This window comes from Macaca nemestrina, chromosome 7, assembly GCF_043159975.1.
Source record: "Macaca nemestrina isolate mMacNem1 chromosome 7, mMacNem.hap1, whole genome shotgun sequence".
Taxonomy (NCBI): domain Eukaryota; kingdom Metazoa; phylum Chordata; class Mammalia; order Primates; family Cercopithecidae; genus Macaca; species Macaca nemestrina.
In genome coordinates, this window is record NC_092131.1 from 86,521,991 (window position 1) to 86,545,094 (window position 23,104).

Consider the following 23,104-nt stretch of genomic DNA (forward strand, 5'->3'; position numbering starts at 1 on the left):
GTGATGAATGCCATGCATGAGCTCAAAAGCATGGATTTCCCCTTATTAAGGCTAACTTAGCTAATGCTACTGCTGAATGCCTAATCTGTAAATCACAGAGACTAATACTGAGCTCCTCATATGGTGTCATGCCCCAAGGGACCAACCAGACACCGGTTGATTGCTCTTCTATCATAGAGATGACTGAGATATGTCCTTACTAGAATAGACACATATACTTGCCTATGAATTTGTCTTGTCTTCCTTGTATGCAATGCTTCTGCTGGCCTCCTCTTCATAAACTTACAGAATGCCTAATTCACCATCAAAATAATCCTCACAGCATTTACTCCAATGAAGGAACTATTTTTACTGCAAAGTAGTGCATCTGTGGACACATGCCTATGGAATCATATAGACTTATCACATATCTTACAATGCACAAGTGTTTGTTGAAATGTGGAATGGCTTGTTGATTGAGCTATAGCACCAGTTTGAAGACACCCTGAAAAGATCAGGTTCTATCTTACAAGATGCAGTATCTGCTTTACATCAAAAACCATTATATGGTATTGCCCCCCAGCCCCCACCCGCCATAGCCAGAATGCATGGGTCAAGACATCAAGGAAGTGGTCCTGAGAATGGATTGTCTCACTCTTATTACCAGTAGCCCACTATCATAATTTTTGCTTCCTGTCTTTGTGACTTTGAGCTGCGTTGGTTTGAAGGTCTTATTCTCTAAATGGAAGAATGTGTCTACCAGGAGACCCAAAAAAATGGTTCAATTGCATTGAAAGATGACACTGCTATGTGGCCATTTTAGCCGATGTATGCCTCTGAACCAATAAGTAGGAAAAGAAATTACTGGCTGGAGTGATCGATACCGATTACTAAGGAGAATTGAGATGTTGCTATACAACACATATAGAGAGAGCTACATCTGAAACCCAGGGGATTTTTTAAGGAGCCTAATGGCACTTCCATGCCCAATAGTAAAAGTTAAGGGAAACCTACAGTAACAAATTGAAAGCCATGACTATTGAGAACTCAGACTCTTTGAGAATGAAGATTTTTGTCATTCCACCAGGTAAGTAACCCCAATCCACCAATGATGTGGCTGAGGGCAGAAGAATATATAATAGGTAACAAGAGAAGGAAGTTGTCTATGTCAATTGAAGCCCAGGACCAAGTCTGGAATCAAGGAATGTAGTAGCTTTATGCATTTTCTCTTTGCTCATTTTATGTAGGTGTTTCTTTGTATGTGTTGCCATTTTATTCTCTCTCTTTCTTATCATAATTATTTTACATGTAAATTGTTGGAGATTAACTTTATAATTTAGTCTGTATATAACAGCATATTCAGTAGAACTTCCTCTGAACTTGAGATGTGGCTGATATAGTCAGAGATTCATACAGCAGTTGTTGGGACTATGGATCGTCTCATTTGGGAAAAGTAATGAAAACGTCACTTGTTCAAGGACAGCTTTAGCTTGTTAGGTAGAAACATAGTGTCATTTCACTGTTGTCTGGAAGTTGAAATGTGCATATAGGAATGCATACAGGCCAGGTGCAGTGACTCATGCGTGTAATCTCAGCACTTTGGGAGGCCGAAGTGGGTGGATCACCTGAGGTCAGGAGTTCAAGGCCAGCCTGGCCAAAATGGTGAAACTCCACCTCCACTAAAAAAACAAAAATTAGCCGGGCATGGTGGCAGGCACCTGTAGTCCTAGCTACTCAAGAGGCTGAGGCAGAAGAATCACTTGAACCTGGGAGGCGGAGATTGCAGTGAGCAGAGATTGCGCCACTGCACTCCAGCCTGGACGACAGAACAAGACTCCGTCTCAAAAAAAGAAAGAAAGAAAAAAAGAATGGATGTGAAAGATCAGTAGCCCGAGGGACAGGCTGTGACAGTTATCAATGTATTACCTCTCAGCTCCAAATCCACCCTCATTACCCTATTTGTGAACTGGATCTGGACCCTCTAAATATTTGATATTAAGCTTTGTCAGTAGAGGGGGCTGGAAGGACCCTGCAGAAGGATGATGCTGCTCTTCCTGGTTCTGGTATGTTTTCCACACTTCTTGTCCACTATGCTTGGTTGGCCTGTGGGACACCAGCGGCAAGCCTGACAGGTGGTTTCTTGGCAAGTTTCACAGCCACCACAAACAAGTTCAGCAGCACTCCTTTGCGGGCTTCCCATGAATTGTGGTGTAATCCTGGTAGGTATTTTTCTGCTTGTCAGTATTTTCCTCTGGCACCTCCGCAAACTTCTCCACCATCCAGCAGGCTCCAGCTACACACTCCCAATGAGATCTGAATTATAGCCTTGGCAGAGGGGTTCATGCTTATGCCAATCTGTTCCTTTCCTGGAATTCTACGTTAGCCCTAGAGATGGGAACTTCTGCTTACATGTGCATTCCTACATTCTTTAGAGTTAATTACTCATTATTATTTAATAAATCTTTATATTAAACTTCATTGGATTTCTTTTTTCCTGGCTGGACCCTAACTGAGATAGGAAAAGTCTATGAAACTCATGGAAAGAAAGGTAATAGATACAGAAAGATGAACAACCACAAGCCATGAAACAGCAGAGCACTTTAAGGAACTGTGCTTAGGTATGTGGTGACAACCACATGTGCGGATCATGTGGGGCAGCAGAGGAGTTGGAGAGGTAGGACTGTGCCATGGAAGCCTGGACAGTACCTCTGAACCAAGAAAAGAATACTTTTTATGCCGTGCAATATAGTTTTTATTTCAAAAGTATGTTTCCTGTACTACTAGACAAAATAAATACATTTACTATTTTTAAAATTAGTTTAAGCAGAGTAAATAATGAGAATTTTTTTGGACAAAATTGTGAGGTTAATCTATAGCTAAATGACTACTGATGATATAATATTTAGGAGACAAACTCAATATTAATTTCTGGAGAAAGAATGCCCCGCTGTGGCCATACAGAGAGTTTACAAAGAAATATTTCCTGTGACTAAAGGGTTTGTGTTCTGCTTCCTTGCAAAACCAGCTACTGTGCCACTTAGAGCACAGTAATACGTGGCTGAGTCTTCCTCTTGAGCGAATAGTTTCTTCAGATGGAAAGATGTATCGCTTTTGTTAAGGTCAGCAGTGAAGCCTTTGATGCTCTCTCTAGAGATGTGTCTCAAGAGTAACTGGAGGCGTTGTTTGGGGTACTGGACATACCAGAAGAGATTAGGACTCCCAGAATATGAATAGTAGCACTTCAGTTCCACTGGGGCCCCTTTAAAGACAGAGAGGAGCTTCTCGGGCTGAGTCACACTCTGGGCTCTTGTTCCTCCTATAAGACCAATTCTGGATCAGGAAGAGCCTTACAGACTGGGGATAATATTCATTAAAGTTATTCTAAATCAGAATACCATAGAAAAATAGAACAAAAAGAGGTTTTACTCACTGAGTATAAATATTATCACAAGCACTGAGATGAGGGTGGGCTTCATGTCTGAGCGGTGGAGAAACAGGAAGCTATTTTCTGGAGGTCTTTTCTGGAAACAATTCGGCCACATAGACACTGTGATAGAGAAGTGGATGAGTTTGCCCAGCATGTACAGCAAAAAGCTGTTCTTCAAAAAGATCAGGTTGTTTTTGGCTATCAAATTCAATTTGTGTAACATCTCCCTCTAGAGGCCAAATACAATACTGCAGCTAACTCAGGCTTCAGGAAGTCTTCAAATTCAGAGGAGAATTTCCTCCTCAGTTAGTAAGACAAAGTGTGATGCTATACTAATTGAAATAGAATGTTATTTTAAAAATCCACATATGGGGCTTAATGAAGTAGAATATAAAGTTCAAATATACAAATACATATGGAAATTTAGTTAAAAATGGAGAAACTGTGTAATCCTACCAATCATTTGGAAGTTAACAGATAAGTTAGGATGCCTACCTTAATACCTGTTATAAAATAAAGTTCAAAGACATAACATTTAATATTTTAAGTAAAATAAAAAACTTTTAAAATAAATTTAGAATGGTCATGGATTTTCTAAGCATGACAGTCAAAAAACATAAGAAAAAATATAGATAGATTACACTTCATAGAAATTTAAATTTCTATACAGATATTTTAGTGAAATGTTTAAACATTATCAGATCAAGTTATTTTATTTTCCATCCACCATCATTGATTCTGACCTTCCCCACACAGGAAATGGCCCTTTGGGATTTTAGTTCTATACGCTTTAAAAAAAAAAAAAAAGCCCATAATAAAAGGAACAATCATTTGACTTAGAAAGAGGGAAATTCTAGAAAAATGGTAGAATGAAAGTGTCCCCAATCCCTGTTCCTTAACCAAAGATTTTCTCCGGCTCCCAGTCAACCTATGTTGAGAGAGCTCAAGTGAGGTGTCCCATTTTGGGGTCAGATATAAATCTGGGGTCAAGTAGGCAGAAGCTCCAGGATTAAGAGTAGAAAACTATGGGTCATGCAGATAGCTTCTCCTGCAGATATCTTGTTTTTCTAAAAAGAAAACTAATTCCCTTGAGAAAGTCTCTCCTCTGACCTCCAAATAGCTCAGAAAAAAGTAACAGATATGCTGTTACTTAAATGAGGTGGGATACAATGAGATCAGGGAGCAAAGAGATTTTCTCTAGTTTCTCTGCAGTGTACTAGCATAATTGCTGATGTCAGTACCCCGCTGAGTGCTGTGCTGCTGACTAGAGACACAGAAATGTCTAGGTTTTTTATGCCCTGAGGATGCCTCCACTTAAAGTGATCAGTAACCGGACATGTCAGGAGGGGAGTGAAGAAAGGGAAAAGATACCTCAGAGACAAATGGGAGCCTCATCTGGATCAAGCATAGCCTGAAAAAATTATCAGGGTCAGTGGCCCAATTTCCTCAGCCAAAAAAAATCAGGACTCGTGATTTGAAAAATGATCACAATTTCATTTATAAGAAAGTTCTCACAAAGAAAGAATATCTCATCGAATGCATTGTTTATTAAGCACCCTTAAAGGAGTGAATACAACACAATTAAATTAAGAGAATTCTGTTAACATAGACATATAGTCATCATGAACATATAAAATGTCTCCAACGAGACTGTGGTTGATAGAGAAATAGCACGTGTGTATGATGGCCACCCCGACTTATTTCCATCTCTCTTCTCCTATCCAACACTTTCTCCATTCACTTTGCAGCCCCACCTGGTCAATTCTGCTCTGTGAACAAGAGGTAGAGGTCACATTTTTTATTGTGGTAAAAAACACATTACATTAAATTTACCATCTTGACTATTTTAAAGTGTACAGTTCAGTAGTGGTAAGTATCTTCACATTGTCGTGCATCAGATCTCTAGAACTTTTTAACTTTGCAACACAGAAATTATATGAGGCATAGACCACATTTTGAAATTCAATTAAATGTGTCATCTTTTTCCCCTCCAACCTCTTATTTCTTTTTCTCTCTTTTATCCTCTCTCTGAATATTTTCATTATTTTTTCTCATTTCTTCTCATTTCCTTTTTCCTGTTTTTCTAGTTTCAAAGGAGGTATAAAAGAAGGTGGAAACTATTGAAATAATTTCAAAGTCAAAATAGAGACTCATATTTTAGAAGTTTTAGTCATAAAAATTAAACCTGTAAAGTTTCCAGCTTTATCATTTCCCTTGCTGATTTCTACGATCAATCTTCTTGGGAGACTGTCTCTGTGACACCCATCACAGCCACAGAACATCTTTGCAGATGAATAAATGGAGACTCCTCCTGTCTGTTTCATATATGACTAGTTCAGATGTTTTGCTAACTGATGCTAACTCTCAATTTTTCACTAAGTCAGCTATCTCAGAACTTGAGGGAAAAGTTCCTCATTTAGAGTAAAGCCTAGAGAGCCTCCTAGTGGTCTGAAACCACCAAGCCAACTAAGTCATCTGTGGAGTCCCAGAGCCTTCATCCCAATTCCTTCCTGAGGAACCACCCAGATTGTCAAGAGCAAAAAAAAACTGTCAGGCTTATGGTGATTTTTTTTTTTTAAGGAAACTGGTTTCTTCCTCCAAATTCCATGTACAAGAGATTACCATATGAAAATATTTTGTCAAATTGCATCTTCAAGGTTTAATGTGATTTCTCCAACTTATTTCAAAGTAAGTCCCTAGTAATTTATTGAGGTCTATGATAAGCTAGATCTTGTGCTAGGTCTTAAGAAATTAAAAAATTAGTAAGACATTTTCTCTACTCACAAGACATTGCAGTTTGGTGGGAAAGACAAACGTGTATATGTGTGTGTTTTCATATATATCAAGTAACACCTCAAAAAGTACAAAATGAACGCAGAAATAAGGAGATATTTCTTACAACAAAGGATGGTTATACAAAAATTTAAAGAAAATATGATCATTGTTGTCTGTTCCTAGAAAAGATAAAACAGAATGCAATCAAGAAGCTAAATAAGCTTTGGAGTTGAATAGAGACCGTTACTAAATGAAAATATAAGAAGAGCAAATGGACAAAGATGTAGAAAGAAATTGGAACCTATTTCTACAAAGATGTAGAAAGAAATTGGAGCCTATTTTTTATTATTAATTTTAAAATATTGCAGAACACATGGATGAATACATACTCTCTCTATATATATAATTTACATTTTTATCTGACTAACTTTCAAGCACACAGCAGTTTGCAATTTGTTTGGAAACCAATTATATGTCCTGATAATCTAGTGATGTTAACATGTTTGCTTCCTAATATTCCATAGTATAGATTTATTACAGTTACTGTAGCCATTCTCTGAGAAACACCTTGTGCTTTAATTTTCACTATTACAAAAAGAATCTGCAGTAAATATTTTGTGCATGGTTATTTGGCAGAATAAAGTGTAGAAATAAGGCATGTGGTTACCTAGAGTACTAGTACACAAGGCAGAGAAATGAGCAGCTGCAAAGACGTTGGGGCAGGAAAATAATTGGTATGTTAGAGCAACAATAAGTGAAGTGAGGCTGGAGAGAGGGAGTAAGTAGGAAGGTGGTAGCTGATGTCAAATGCCAAAGATGTGGCAGGGAGCTAGATGGACTTGCTTATTACAGTAAAGAATGTGGTTTTCATTTGAGTTAGATAGTAAGACATTATATAGTTGTGAGCAGAGAAATGAAATAATCTGAATTATGTTTTAAAGAGATTACTTATCCTGCTGCATGGAGAACAGACAGAAGAGGAACAATGGTGAAAGAAAGAAGTTAAGTTAGGTTTCTTTCAATCAACCAGGCAAGAGATTACTGTGGCTTGGATCAGGATGGTAGCAGTAAAGGTCATGAGAACTGGTTGATTATGGGGATATTTTGAAGAAATGGCTAATAGGAATTTCTAATGGATCAAGTGGGGATGTGAGAAAAGTAATAAGTCAAGGATTATTTCAAAGTTTTTGGCTAAGGGGATTAGAAGATTTGGTAAATGGAATTGTCTTTTACCAAAATGAAGAAACGTTCATAAGAAGCGAGTGGGATGTAAAGAAGGTTTAGTGAGTATAGAGGTCAAATTCAGTAGACTATTTTCAGATATATTAAGTGGAGGATGTCAGAAAGATGTCAAATAGATTATTTGATACTCGAATCCAGAAGCCAGATGAGTTACCTGGGATTCAGTTATAAATTTGGGTATTTAAATGGGATTTAAAGCCAAGAGACTGAATAAAACCAACTCTTTATTTACAGAGGAAAAAGACTTCCAAGGATAAATTTCTGAGGCATGCCAATGTTTAAAGATTAGATAAATGAGGGGGAAAACAGCAAAAAAGACTGAAAAGGAACAACTGACAATACTGAAGAAGAATGAAAAAAAGGGTGGAATTTCTAAAAAACAACAAAGAAAGCATTCCAGGAAGGAAGTGTTCTACAATGTCAAATGTCACTATGCCGAGTAAGATAAGTCAAAAATACTAGTTGTAGCAATAAATGCATGTATATATAAGTTTAAAAGGCTCAATTTTTCTATTAAGATATGAAAATGATCTGAATGATTTTCATATCCAGCCTTCTACTGCTTAAGAGGCACAGCTAAAAGAAACGTCAAGGAAAGTTTAAAGTGTATGATTGGGCTGTCATTGCAGGGCAGCATACTGGCAGTCAGGCAGCACCACCATGCCCACAGTGAACACCGCATTCAACTAGATGCCCAAGAGGAGGTCAGCTCTGGTGAAGGGCAAACAAAGAAGCCCATGAGGAGAACAGTAAGAATTCTGTCCCTGAAAGGTATGACATCAGCAAGATAGCAGAACAGAAATCCCTGGACCCTCTTTTCCCCAATGGACACACCAATTCAGTAGCAATAAATAAATCAATTCACTTGTGAAAAATCCCAGTAACTGGTTTAGAGTCTCCAGTACCTTGAATGAGCAAGCAACCAGCCACATCAAAGATGACAGGAGGGTTTGTGACATCTTCCTACCCCCAGCACAGTGAACCATAAATGAGAGGAAAGCCCCAGTTTCAGCCTCTCCCTGGGGAGGGAAAGAGTTGGACATTACATCCAACATTCTAGCTTTTCCATAGGCTGCCTGAGAGACTGGCTTCCATCACACTTGTCAAGGATCACTGATAGGACCCAGTGTATTCCTGATGCATAGGGTCACTGAGAACAAAGAGGGAAGTTTTCATTGTTTCATTTTTTGAGACAGGATGTCACTGTGTTGTCCAGGCTGGAGTGCAATGACACCGTCATGACTCACTGCAGCCTCAAACTCCTGGACTCAAGCGATCATCCCATCTCAGCCTCCTGAGTAGCTGAGACTACAGATATATGCACACCACCCCACTGGGCCAATATTTTTATTTTTTGTGGAGAAGGAGTCTCACTATTACCCAGACTGGTCTCAAACTCTTGACCTCAAGCATTCCCACCTCAGCCTCCTAAAGTGCTGAGATTACAGGTGTGAGCCACCATGCCCGACCACAAAACAAGTCTCGACAAATTTAAGAAAGTGAAATCATACCATGTATTTTTTCTAATGAGAATGGAATAACACTAGAAATAAATAGCAGATGCAAAACTAGAACATTCAACAATATATGGAAATTAAACAACATATTCTTTTTTTTTATTATTATACTTTAAGTTCTAGGGTACATGTGCATAACGTACAGGTTTGTTACATATGTATACTTGTGCCATGTTGGTGTGCTGCACCCATCAACTCGTCAGCACCCATCAACTCGTCATTTACATCAGGTATAACTCCCAATGCAATCCCTCCCCCCTCCCCCTCCCCATGATAGGCCCCGGTGTGTGATATTCCCCTTCCCAAGTCCAAATGATCTCATTGTTCAGTTCCCACCTATGAGTGAGAATATGCGGTGTTTGGTTTTCTGTTCTTGTGATAGTTTGCTAAGAATGATGGTTTCCAGCTGCATCCATGTCCCTACAAAGGACACAAACTCAACCTTTTTTATGGTTGCATAGTATTCCATGGTGTATATGTGCCACATTTTCTTAATCCAGTATGTCACTGATGGACATTTGGGTTGATTCCAGGTCTTTGCTATTGTGAATAGTGCTGCAATAAACATACGTGTGCATGTGTCTTTATAGCAGCATGATTTAGAATCCTTTGGGTATATCCCCAGTAATGGGATGGCTGGGTCATACGGTACATCTAGTTCTAGATCCTTGAGGAATCGCCATACTGTTTTCCATAATGGTTGAACTAGTTTACAATCCCACCAACAGTGTAAAAGTGTTCCTATTGCTCCACATCCTCTCCAGCACCTGTTGTTTCCTGACTTTTTAGTGATTGCCATTCTAACTGGTGTGAGATGGTATCTCATTGTGGTTTTGATTTGCATTTCTCTGATGGCCAGTGATGATGAGCATTTTTTCATGTGTCAGTTGGCTGTATGAATGTCTTCTTTTGAGAAATGTCTGTTCATATCCTTTGCCCACTTTTTGATGGGGTTGTTTGTTTTTTTCTTGTAAATTTGTTTGAGTTCTTTGTAGGTTCTGGATATTAGCCCTTTGTCAGATGAGTAGATTGCAAAAATTTTCTCCCATTCTGTAGGTTGCCTGTTCACTCTGATGGTAGTTTCTTTTGCTGTGCAGAAGCTCTTTAGTTTAATGAGATCCCATTTGTCAATTTTGGCTTTTGCCGCCGTTGCTTTTGGTGTTTTAGACATGAAGTCTTTGCCCATGCCTATGTCCTGAATGGTACTACCTAGGTTTTCTTCTAGGGTTTTTATGGTATTAGGTCTAACATTTAAGTCTCTAATCCATCTTGATTCACAGCTGAATTCTACCAGAGGTACAAGGAGGAGCTGGTACCATTCCTTCTGAAACTATTCCTATCAATAGAAAAAGAGGGAATTCTCCCTAACTCATTTTATGAGGCCAACATCATCCTGATACAAAGCCTGGCAGAGACACAACAAAAAAAGAGAATTTTAGACCAATATGCCTGATGAACATCGATGCAAAAATCCTCAATAAAATACTGGCAAACTGGATTCAGCAGCACATCAAAAAGCTTATCCACCATGATCAAATGGGCTTCATCCCTGGGATGCAAGGCTGGTTCAACATTCGCAAATCAATAAACATAATCCAGCATATAAACAGAACCAAAGACAAGAACCACATGATTATCTCAATAGATGCAGAAAAGGCTTTTGACAAAATTCAACAGCCCTTCATGCTAAAAATGCTCAATAAATTCGGTATTGATGGAACGTACCTCAAAATAATAAGAGCTATTTATGACAAACCCACAGCCTATATCATACTGAATGGGCAAAAACTGGAAAAATTCCCTTTGAAAACTGGCACAAGACAGGGATGCCCTCTCTCACCACTCCTATTCAACATAGTGTTGGATGTTCTGGCTAGGGCAATCAGGCAAGAGAAAGAAATCAAGGGTATTTAGTTAGGAAAAGAAGAAGTCAAATTGTCCCTCTTTGCAGATGACATGATTGTATATTTAGAAAACCCCATTGTCTCAACGTCATATTCTTGAGCAACAAATTGGTCAAAGAAATCAAAAGGGACATTAGAAAATGTTTTGAGATATAAACACAAAAACACAACATATCAAAATTTATAGAGTGAGCAAAAGCAGTACTAATAGGGAAGTTTATAGCAATAAATGCCTAAATTCAAAAAGAAGATCTCAAAAAACATAACTTCACATCTCAAAGAACTAGAAAAAAAGAACAAATGAAGTCCAAATTTAGTAGAAAGAAGGAAATAATAAATATTAGAGCAGAAATAAATAAAACATAGAGTAGAAAATTGCATAAAATAAACAAAACTAAGTTTTGAAAACATAAGCTAAATTGACAAACTTTTAGTTAGACTGAAAAAGAAGAGAGAAGATTCAAATAAAGTAAAAATGTAAGAGAAGACATTACAATTGATGCCACAGAAATAAGAAGAATCTGAAGAAACTATTAAAAAAATTATACACCAACAAATTGGATAACCAAGAAGAAATGCATAAATTTATATAAACATACAACCTACCAAGAGTGAATCACGAAGAAACAGAAAAATCTAAACAGATTTATAACTGGTAAGGAAATTGATCAGGTAATCCAAAACCTCCTAACAAAGAAAAGCAAAGGACCTGACAGCTTCACTAATGAGTTCTACCAACCATTTAAAGAAGAATTAACTCTAATCCTTCTTAAATTATTCCAAAAAACTGAAAGGGGAATACCTCTAAACTTATTTTATGAAGCCATTATTACCCTGATACCAAAGCCAGACAAGGACACTACAAGAAGGTATACAGACCAATATTCCTGATGAACATAGATGCAAAAATCCTCAGTGAAATACTAGCAAACCAAATTCAATAGCTCACTAATAGGATCATATACAATAATTAAGTGGAAGTTATCCCTGGGATGCAAGGATGTTTTAACATATAAAAATAAATTAATGTGACACACTACATAACAAAATGAGGGATAAAAATCACATGATCATCTCAATAGATGCAGAAAAAGAATCTGACAACATTCAACATCCTTTCATGCAGGATGGTTCTCCGGGTGGTCTTGGACCAACCCAGTTCTCTCCACTTTCTTGTTTGTGGTTCTCAAGAATAACCATAGAACATACTGGGAATGTAACATCTTCAGATAGGAATGAAATGGCTGGAACAGGCTGGCTGTATTTCAGATACCCCCTAGAAACAGTGTCCTTCAGTACTTTTTAGCCCAGGGTGTCACATCATCCTGGGGTCTAAAACCTAGGGCATGGTAATTTCTCAGGTCCCTCAGGTGTGGTACAATTGGACCACGTGCAGATGATACCCCATCCACCCTAGGCAACTTTCCTGAGCCTTGAGGGACCTGTTTGCAATGAAACCTATGCTTCCGCTGTCCCTTGCTTATTTGTAATTAATAAACCTGTTTCATGTTGTTGTATGCAATAAACCTTGTTGTATGCATGCGTGTTCTGTCTCACTGGACTCAGACAAGTTAGTAGCCAGTGCACAGTGAACCTGCTTCACATTTCACGATAAAAATATTCAACAAATTAGGAAATTACCCCAATATAATAAAGGCCATATATAAAAAGCCCACGGCTAACATCACACTCAATGGTGAAACACAAAAAAACTTTTCCTCTAAGAGCAGAACAAGAGTATCCACACTCATCATGTCTATTCAGCATGATACTAGAAATCCTAGCTAGAGTAGATAGACAGAGAAAAGAAATTAAAAGTACTCAAACCAGAAAAGAAGTAAAATTATTTCTGTTTGTGGATGACATAAATTCATTAAAAACCCTGAAGACTCCACCAAAAAAAGCCTATTAGAAATAAGAAATGAATCCAGTAAAGTTGTAGGATATAAAAATCAACACACAACAATCAGTGCCACTTCTTTTTCTTTTCTTTTCTTTTTTTTTTTTTTTTTTTTTTTTGGAGATGGAGTCTCACACTGTTGCCTGGGCTGGAGCGCAGTGGCGCAATCTCAGCTCACTGCACTCTCCGCTTCCCGAGTTCAAGCAGTTCTCCTGTCTCAGGAATATTGCTCCTGAGTAGCTGGGATTATAGGCTCCTGCCACCATGCCCAGCTAATTTTTTGTATTTTAGTAGAGACAGGGTTTCACCACGTTGGCTAGGTTGGTCTCGAACTCCTGACCTCATGATTCACCTGCCTTAGCCTCCCAAAGTGCTGGCATTACAGGCGCAAGCCACCGCGCCAGGCCCATCAGTGCCATTTCTATACATTAACAATAACTTATCTGAAAAAAAAATCCAGAAAGGTATCCCATTTATAATAGCTACAAAATATTAAAATGTTTAGAAGTAAAATTAACTAATTAGGCTAAAGGCTTGTACACAGAAAACTACAAAACATCTATAAGAAAAATTAAAGAAGGCACAAATAAATGAAAGATAGTCTATGTTCATGAATTGAAAGATTTAATAGTGTTAAGATGTTTATACTACCCAAAGCAATCTACAATGCTATCCTTAACAAAATCCCAAAGAAATTTTTACAGAAATAGAAAAAAACTAAAATTTTAATTCTAAAATTTCTATGGAACCACAGAAGGCCCAGAATAGCTCAAACAATCCTGAGAAAGAAAAACAAAGCTAAAAGCACACCACTTCTTGGTTTCAGAATATATTACAAAGCTACAGTAATTAAAACATCATAGTACTATCATAAAGACAAACATAGAACCAATGGAACAGAATAGAGAGCTGAAGAATAGACCGACACATATGCACTCAGCTGATGTTTGACGAGGGCATCAAGAATACATAATGCGGAAAGAGTAGTTCTTCAACAAATGGTGCTGTGGAAACTGGATATCCACTTGCAAAAGAATGAAATTGGACTTCTAGCTAACATAATACACAAAAATCAACTCAATATTAATTAAAAACGTAAAACCTGAAACTGTAAAACTATTGGAAAAATATATGGGAAACTCTCCATGACTGTGGTCTAAACAACAGCCAATTCTTGTATGTGACACCACAGCCACTGGCAACAAAACCAAAAGTAGGTAAGCAGGACTTTATAAAATTTAAAAGATTCAGCCCATCAAAGAAGATAATCAATAGGAAAAAAAGCCAATATATGGAACGAAAGAAATAGTTGCAAACCATATGTCTGATAAGGTGCTAATCTTCAAAATATATAGAGAACTCCTATAACTATCAATGTTTTAATAACTTGATTAAAACATTGGCAAAGGATTTGAGTAGATATTTCTCCAGAGGAGACATACAAATGGCCAAAGTTATACGAAAATATGTTCAACATCATTAATCATCAGAGAATTTAGATATCACAATGAGTTATTACATCTCACCTTTTAGGTTGGCTATTATAAAACAACAACAACAATGTTGATAAGAATGTGGAGAAGTTGGAATCCTTGCTGCAAAATGGTGCAGTAATTATGAAAACAGTAAGGAGTTTCCCCCTAGAATTAAAAATAGTACCATATGATTCAGCCATCCCACTACTGGTTATTTATCCAAAAAAGTTAAATTCAGGATTTTGAAGAAACACTTTCCCTTTCATGGTCACTGCAGCATTATTCACATTAGCCAAGGTACAGGAACAACCTAAATATCTACTGATGGATGAATGGATAAAGAAAATGTGATACATGCATAAAATGGAATATTCTTCAACCTTTAAAAAAAGGAGATTCTGGGCTGGGCATGGTGACTCACGCCTGTAATCCCAGCATTTTGGGAGGCTGAGGTGGGCGGATCACAAGGTCAGGAGATCAAGACCATCCTGGCTAACATGGTGAAACCCCGTCTCTACTAAAAATACAAAAAAAAATTAGCCGGGCATGGTGGCAGGTGCCTGTAGTTCCAGCTACTCGGGAGACTGAGGCAGGAGAATGGCGTAAACCCAGGAGACCGAGGTTGCAGTGAGCCAAGATCACGCCACCGCACTCCAGCCTGGGTGACAGAGCGAGACTCCATCTCAAAAAAAAAAAAAGAGAGAGAGATTCTGCCACATGCACCAACATGAACAACATGGATGAACCCTAAGGACATTATGCTAAGTGAAATAAGCCAGTCATAAAAGGCCTGCATGATTCCACTTACATGAGATATCTAAAATAGTCAAACTAATAGAAGTGGAGAGTAGAATGGTGGTTACCATTCTTGGGGCTGGGGGAAGAAGTGGGAGGATGTTGATGAAGGGGTACAAAGTTTCCATTAGATAAGATGAAGAATTACTAGAGATCTGCTACACAACATTGGACCAATAGCTGACTGAGTTGTACACTTAAAAAAATTGTTAAAATAGACATCATGTGAAGTGTTCTTGGCCTGTAAAATTTGAACATAATCAAAATAAAGGGCCATAAAATGCACAATGGAAGGACAAATCTGTAAGAAAAACTACAAACAAAAATGAAACGAAGATGAAAGTAAAACTGGAAGAGGTTGCACACTAAGAAGCAACTAAAGAATGTCAGCAGCCAAAGAAACCATAAGCAAGAACCTGAGTCTTTGGTGCAAGAGAAGAAGCCAACTCTAAACAGCTTTGATTATAAATCCTCTACCCTCTTTTAGCTCAATTCATAGGAATATTTTTAAACTACTTTAAAGGCATGTTTTATAATAAGGGAAGAATATGACTTCATCTCATTTTAAAAGAGGAGATTTAGGCAATTATAAATATTTTTAAGAAGCAAGATAATTCACTTCATAATTTTTGTCATCAAAAATTATAAAAAGTAAAATTAAGGAAGACTTAATTTCTGTGTGAACATTTTATAATACTTTGAGAGGCATTTTTTAATTCTACCATGTGATCAAACTATAAATAAAAATTTGGAGTAATAATCATGTACATAAAATCTCTTAGACATGTTGGTTTTTTGATATAATTATTTCAGAGTAAATAATAGTGTACCCTGGTCTTGGAGACACCCATTAGAATTAATATATGCTCTGATAATGTAACCGGAAATTTTTGTTGTGTAATTTTGTAAAATAAATCTGTGTAATCTCTTAAAATGAAGTGCCTCAGAGTTTTAAAGTAGTTTTTAAAGTAGTTGAATCTAGTGTATTTGATATCTTTATATTGGTTACATTTTTATCCCTCAGATTTGGAACTTGAAAATCACTGGAATAGCTGTTTTAAAAATGATCACAACTTGATGGCTTAGTTTTTCAATATTGTATTAAGATTCATGTTTAATTTCCTGCTTTGCATAATGCTTACAAGATTAAAAATCTTGATATTATGTCTAATTTACTTTAAACATGTCAATACCACACAGTGGGATACTATGTATGTGCTGGAAGTTAAGCTTCAAATCTAGGTTGAGAATCTGCAGTACACTGATTGAGAATCTGTGCTGCATGGGTTGCCCTAATTGAGAATCCATCCTGCACAGCTTTTAGCTAACATTCTAATCAGATTATTACATCAGTTATTCACAAGTTAACTCCTGAGGCAATACTAATCATGATGAATGCTAGAAATAATTTTTTATAAAAATGTTGTTGCCTTTTATTTAGGAGCTCTGACACCTTAGGATGTACTTTCTTCAGAGTGTGGAGGAGGTCCCCACTGAAGAAATTCATCAGTAAACCTCCATGTGGGACAAAGCGTATCTGAATGTGGCACGACATTGACATTGGAGCAATTATTCAGGAGACAAATCCTACCAAGGGCTCAGCCTACCCTGCCCTATGTGCCTTCAAAAGGGGCACAGAAAAAAAAGAGACCTTCTTGAAAGCTCCACAGGTTGAGTTCTTGAGTCACAGAAAGTCTCAGCATCTCAGGAGGTTTGTGTTCAGCTCCTCTGCAGTCTCAGGCACTGTGTCACTCACAGCACAGAAGTACTCAGCCGTGTCGCTTATATGGGCTGAGGGTTTCCTCAAGTGGAAGGAAGTTTCACTCTTCTTAAATTCAGCCTCAAAACCATTGATGCCTTTAACCAGGGTGGGTCCTGATAAATACTTCAGGAGAAGCTGAAGTCCTTGGTTGGGGTATTGCACATACCAGAAGAGATACACTGAAACAGACGATGATGAGTAGTTGCACCTCAGCAGCACAGGGGCTTCTTCAAAGACAGGGACTTGGCTGTCAAGCTGGGTCACAGACTGGGCTCTGGTTCCTCCTGCAACATCAATGCTATGTGAATAAAAAATGTGTCTCAATTTAGATTCAATTACAACACAGTCACTTCTGTGGAAGGAAAAAGAGTGGAATGTTACTCACCCAGGGTAAAAATCACCTCGAGCACAGGGACGAGCAGCAGGAGCATGGCTGAGCAGTGGCAACGCTGCAGGACCTTGAGCAGGGCGGACAGAAGCCAAGGGCGCTGAGCCTCAGGACCTAGGAGCAGTGGGGAGGTTGGACTGGACAAGTCCCTGGCTTTGAAAAGTGTCAGAAACAGAAAAAGAACTTCCCTTAAGGAGTCTGGATGTGTTCTGACCTCTTGCTCTTGTCACAGCTCCCTGTCTACACAGATATCAGTGAGCTACATCAGCCAGCTGCAGGAAGGAGGCTCAGTTGATGAGGATGGTCTGTGATGAAAACAGGTGCTTCAACATCGCCCTCTGGAGGCCACAGGCGGAACCACGGATCCAAGGGAGCAAGCTGTTTCCTTCTCATTTCAGACATGATATCAAAACTGCAACAGTGTTTCTTTCTTCCTAAATCTGTGATGACGTCACCTTCTGTATAGTACATGCTGTTACTCTCAAAATACATGAGAAATTGCAGCCATAAAGCAAATCTCAATAAATTCAAAAATACCAAAATCTTGGACCACAGTGTAATAAAAACAGAAATCATTACCAAGAAGATGTCTCAAAACCACACAATTATGCGGAAGTTAAACAACTTGCTCCTGAATGACTTTTGGGTAAACAACAAAGCAGAGCAGAAATTAAGGAAAACAGTCAGACAAAATTCCAGAATCTTCGGTTTGCAGCTAAAGCTGTTAATAGGAAAGCTTATAGTGCTAAATACCTACATCAAGAAATTAGAAAGATCCCAAGTGAACATTCTAGCATCACAATTAGAGGGACTAGAAAAAGAAGAACAACCAAAGCTCAAAGCTAGCAGAAGAAAATAAATAAACAAAATCAGAAAAGAACTGAACAAAATTGAGACTTGAAAACCCATACAAAGGATCAATAAAACCAAAAGTTGTTTTTCTGGAAGAATAAACAAGATTGATACACCACGAAGTCGGTTAATGAAGAAAATAAAAGAGAAGATCCAAATAAGCACAATCAGAAATTACAAAGGAGACGTTACAATTGATCCTATAGAAATACAAAAGACCCTAAGAGAATAGTAGGAACACCAGCATTCATAAAAATTAGAAAACCTGGAGAAAATTAATAAATTCCTGGAAACAAATAACCTCTAAATATTCAACCAAGAAGAAATTGAAAACCTGAACAGACTAATAATGAGTTCTGGAAATGAGTCAGTAATAATAATTTTTTAAAAGCTGCCAACCAAATACAACCCCTGGACCAGATGGATTCACAACAGAATTCAGCCAGTTGTACAAAGAAGAACTGGTACCAATCCTACTGAAGCTATTCTCAAAACATTGAGGAGAAGGGTTCCTTCCTAACTGATTCTATGAAGTCAACATCATTCTGATACCAAAATCCAGCAGAAACACAATGAAAAAAGAAAATATCAGTCAATATCCATGACAAACTTAAATGTAAAAATCCTCCACAAAAATACTAGCAAACTGAATCCAGCAGTACATCAAAAAGTTAATTCAAGGTCAAGTAGTCTTCATTCCTGGAATGCAAGTTTGGTTCAACATAGACAAATCAATAAATGTGATTCACTACAGAAACAGAATTAAAAGCAAAATCATGTGATCATGTCAATAGATGCAGATTCAGCTTTCAATAAAGTCCAATATCGCTTTATGATAAAAATCCTCAACAAACTAAGCATTGAAGGAATATACCACAAAATAATAAGAGCCACCTATGACAAACAGCCAACATCATACTCAATGGGAAAAAGCTGGAACCATCCTCCTTAGGAACTGGAACAATTGGAAGTCCTAGCTAGAACACTCAAGAAAGAGAAAAAAATAAAATGTACCCAAATAGAGAAAGAAGCAGTCAAATTATCTGTCTTTGCTGACAGTATGATTTGATATCTAGAAAAACCCTAAAGGTTCTGCCAAAAGGCTCCTAGACTTGATAAAAGATTTCAGTCAAGTTTCAGGATGTAAAACCAATTTGCAAAAATCAGTAGCATTTCTATACACCAATAATGTTCAAGCTGACAGCCAACTAAAGAACAAAATTACATGTGCAATAAGCACAAAAAGAATAGATACCTAGGAATACAGCTAAGCAAGGATGTGAAAGATCTCTACAAAGAGAACTACAAAACACTACTGAGAGAAATCAGAGACGGCACAAAAAAAAATGGAAAAACATTGCATACCCTGGATTAGGAGAATCAATATCATTAAAATGTCCATACTGCTCAAAGCAATTTACAGATTCAATGATATTCCTATCAAACTACTAATGCCATTTTTCACAGAATCAGGAAAAAAACTATTCTAAAATTCATATGGAACCAGAAAGAGCCTAAATAGTGAAAGCAATCTAAGCACCAAGCACAAAGCCAGAGGCATCACACTACCCAATTTCAAACTACACTACAAGGCTACAGTAACCAAAACAGCATAGTACAAAAATGGACACATAAACCATGGAACAGAATAGCAAACTCTGAAATAAAGTAACACACCTACAACCATCTGATCTTTGACAAAGTCAATAAAAATAAGAAATTGGCAAAAACTCTCTAGTCAATAAATGATGCCGGGGATAACTGGCTAGCCACATGCAGAAGAATGAAGCTAGACCACAACCAGTCACTATACACAAAAATTAATTCCAGATGGATTAAAGACTTAACTGAAATACCCAAAACTATAAAAATCTTAGGAAAAAAAACAGATAAATACCCTTTTGCCATCGGCATTGGCAAAGAATTTATGGTTAAGTCCTGGAAAGCAATTGCAACCAAAACAACACTTGAAAAGTGTGACCTACGTAGAGTTTGTGCACAGGAAAATAAACTATCAATATAGTAAACAGGCAACCTACAGAATGGAAGAAATTATTTGCAAACTAGGTATCTGACAAAAGTCTTATATCCAGAATCCGTAAGTAACAGGCTGGATGCAGTGGCTCATACCTGTAATCCCTACACTTTGTGTGGCTGAAGCTGGAAGATTGCTTGAAGCCAGGGGTTCAAGACCAGCCCGGGCAACACAGCAAGAATCTGACTCCAAAAAATAGAGAGAGAAAGAAGGAAAGAAAGGAGGAAGGAAGGAAGGAGGGAAGGAAGGAAGGAAGGAAGGAAGGAAGGAAGGAAGGAAGGAAGGAAGGAAGGAAGGAAGGAAGGAGAAATAAAGGAAGAAAGAAAGAAAAAAGAAAGAAAGGAAGGAAGGAAGGAAAGAGAGAGAAAGAAAGAAAGAAAGAAAGAAAGAAAGAAAGAAAGAAAGAAAGAAAGAAAGAAAGAAAGAAAGAAAGAAAGAAAGAAAAAGGAAGAAGGGAGGGAAGGAAGGAAGAAGGAAGGAAAGAAAAGAAGGAAAAGAAAAAATCAGCTGGGCATAATGGCATGTGCCTGTAGTCCCAGCTACTCAGTAGGCTAAAGCAGGAGGATCCCTTGAGCCCAGGAATTTGAGGATAGAGTGAGCTAGGATCATGCTACTGGACTCCAGTCTGGGCAACAGAGGGAGACCCTGTCTTTCCAAAAAATAAAGAAAGAAAAGTAACTTCAACAAATCAACAAGCAAAAAGCAACCCCATTAAAATGTAGGCAAAGGACAAGAACAGACACTTCTTAAAAAAAGACATACATACAGCCAACAAACATGAAAAAATGCTCATCATCACTTAACATGAGAGAAATGTAAATCAAAACCATAATAAGATACCATCTCACACCAATCAAAATGGCTTCTGTTAAAAAGTCAAAGAATAATAGATATTGGCTAGGCTGTGGAGAAAAGGGAACACTTACATACTGTTGGTGGAAATATAAATTAGTCCAGCCACTGTGGAGATTAGTTTTGAGATTTCTCAAAGAACTTAAAACAGAGCTAACATTCAACCCAGCAATCTCATTACTGGGTATATACCCAAAGGCAAATAAAATTTTCTACCAAAAAGGCACATTTACCCATATATTCATCACAGCATTATTCACAATAGCAAAGAAATTGAATCAAATCAGGTGCCAATCAGTGGTGGATTGGATGAAGAAAATGCGGCACATATACACCATGGACTTCTATGAAACTACAGAAAAATGAAATCCTGTCCTTTGCAGCAACAAGTATGCAGCTAGAGGCCATTATCTGAAAGGAATTAATGCAGAAGCAGAAAACGAAACACTGCATGTTCTCACTTACTGGTGGGAGCTAAACACTAGCTACACATGAACATAAAGACAGTAACAATAGACACTGGGTACTACTAGAGTGGGGAGAGAGGGAGGGGGAAAAGGACTGAAAAACTATGAGGGGGGAAAAGGACTGAAAAACTATTAGGTACTATGCTCACAACCTGAGTGAAAAGGCATTCCTAGTCCAAACCTCAGCATCATGCAGTATGCCTTTGTTACAAACCTGCACATGTACTCCTGATTCTAAAATAAAAGTTGAAAGAAATAAAATTTAAAAATTAGAAAATAAAAATGTTTTTCTCCTCAAAAAATACACAAGAAATTGGTGTTACGTAAAAATAGAAGAGTAATTTACTTCACTGAGAAATTAGTCACAGATGACAATATTTTAGACTTTGGAATGCCATTAAGATGCTCTATGTTATTTTTTAGAGCCACTCATCAAGGAGAGGGGAGAAGATCAGTTGCCTCAGGCTTAGCTAGGCTTCATGTGGCCCTGTGCTAGTGGATTCACATGAGCATTAGAGTGGATGAAAGAGACTTCTCGTTTATTAGGTGCTAAAGGAAAAAAAAATGACTACAGACTCACACTTAAGATCAGCCTGGATCACATGTCATTAGCTAATCAATCAATGCAAACTAATAGGCAATAATTTTCTTCGTGAAGCAGAAAGTGTGAAAAAGATTTCTTGGTTTCAAATCAAGTTTGACGTTTGTAAGGCTAGGAGAAAAAAACTTACAGAAAAGTCCCATTTGAATTATCAATGCTCAGAATAGACTGATACATTATGCCAAATTATGGTATCTCACCTTAAAAAGAACATTAACAGAAGCCCATTTATGGAGAAATTTGAGCAGAATAATGAAGGTAATAAAATATAACATATAAATAAGTAATTCTGGGAAGAATTAAAGAGATCAAAAGAAAAGTAAGCCTACATGAACTTAGTAAACCTGGGAGGAGTGCAGCCAGCAGAGAAGAAATGAGAAGACCTTGTGGGAGGTATAGAAGACTTAGGATAGGTTGACAATGACACTCAACAGAGCTAAGCAAGCAGCAGTCCCCGTGGGTGGGAGATAGAGTGTATTGAACCAGAGCGGTCAACTCTATGGCCTAAGACGATGAGATTCTTGAATGATAAGCCTTTCTCACCCAACTTATTTTAGCATAGAGATCATTGGATCCTAAAATTGAAAAAATCAAATAAAGAGAAAAATCTCAGGTGAAATAAGAATCTGGCCAACAAGAATTCTTTTCAAAGGTCAAAACAAACTCCCTCCTTTCTGTGTACTCTGTTTCACTCGTGCCAGCCTGAAATCAGTTCTCCCTTGCACTTCTGATCTATTCCTTGATTCTGCCTGTAGATTTTCTTTTCAAATGTAAGACAACAAAATACATTTCATTTGAAATATTAAACTTTACTAGGGTAGGCTATTGCTATTATAAATAGTGCTTCAATAAACACACGTGTGCATGTGTCTTCATAGTAGAATGATTTATAATCCTTTGAGTATATACCCAGTAATGGGATCGCTAGATCAAATGGTATTTCTGGTTCTAGATCTCAAGGATCAAGGAATCACCACACTGTCTTCCACAACGGTTGAACTAATTTACACTCCCACCAACAGTATAAAAGTGTTCTTATTTCTCTGCATCCTCACTGGCATCTGTTGTTTCCTGACTTTTTAAAATCGCCATTCTAACTGGTGTAAGATGGTATCTCATTGTGGTTTTGATTT

The 23,104-nt window shown here is 37.6% G+C and overlaps 1 long non-coding RNA gene and 2 gene segments (V, D, J or C); 1 reads left to right on the forward strand and 2 right to left on the reverse strand.

The window, feature by feature from the left end:
• Window positions 1-3,475, reverse strand: part of LOC105496615 (T cell receptor alpha variable 18-like) — a 24,707-nt gene extending 21,232 nt beyond the window's left edge. Inside the window, exon 1 of the V gene segment in view lies at window positions 3,410-3,475.
• Window positions 1-8,315, forward strand: part of LOC112429310 (uncharacterized) — a 25,719-nt gene extending 17,404 nt beyond the window's left edge. The window contains exons 3-5 of one of the 2 annotated variants that reach the window (XR_011626020.1): window positions 5,987-6,094; window positions 7,658-7,862; window positions 8,053-8,315. This is a non-coding gene — a long non-coding RNA (uncharacterized lncRNA). The remainder of the gene's footprint in view (window positions 1-5,986; window positions 6,095-7,657; window positions 7,863-8,052) is intronic. The other variant, XR_011626019.1, reaches the window with a different exon arrangement.
• Window positions 8,316-14,935: 6,620 nt separating this feature from the next.
• LOC105496612 (T cell receptor alpha variable 8-6-like) lies at window positions 14,936-17,376 on the reverse strand. The segment is given in 2 exon segments: window positions 14,936-17,060; window positions 17,162-17,376. Coding segments are annotated over 2 exon segments (396 nt in total).
• Between the last annotated feature and the right edge of the window lie 5,728 nt (window positions 17,377-23,104).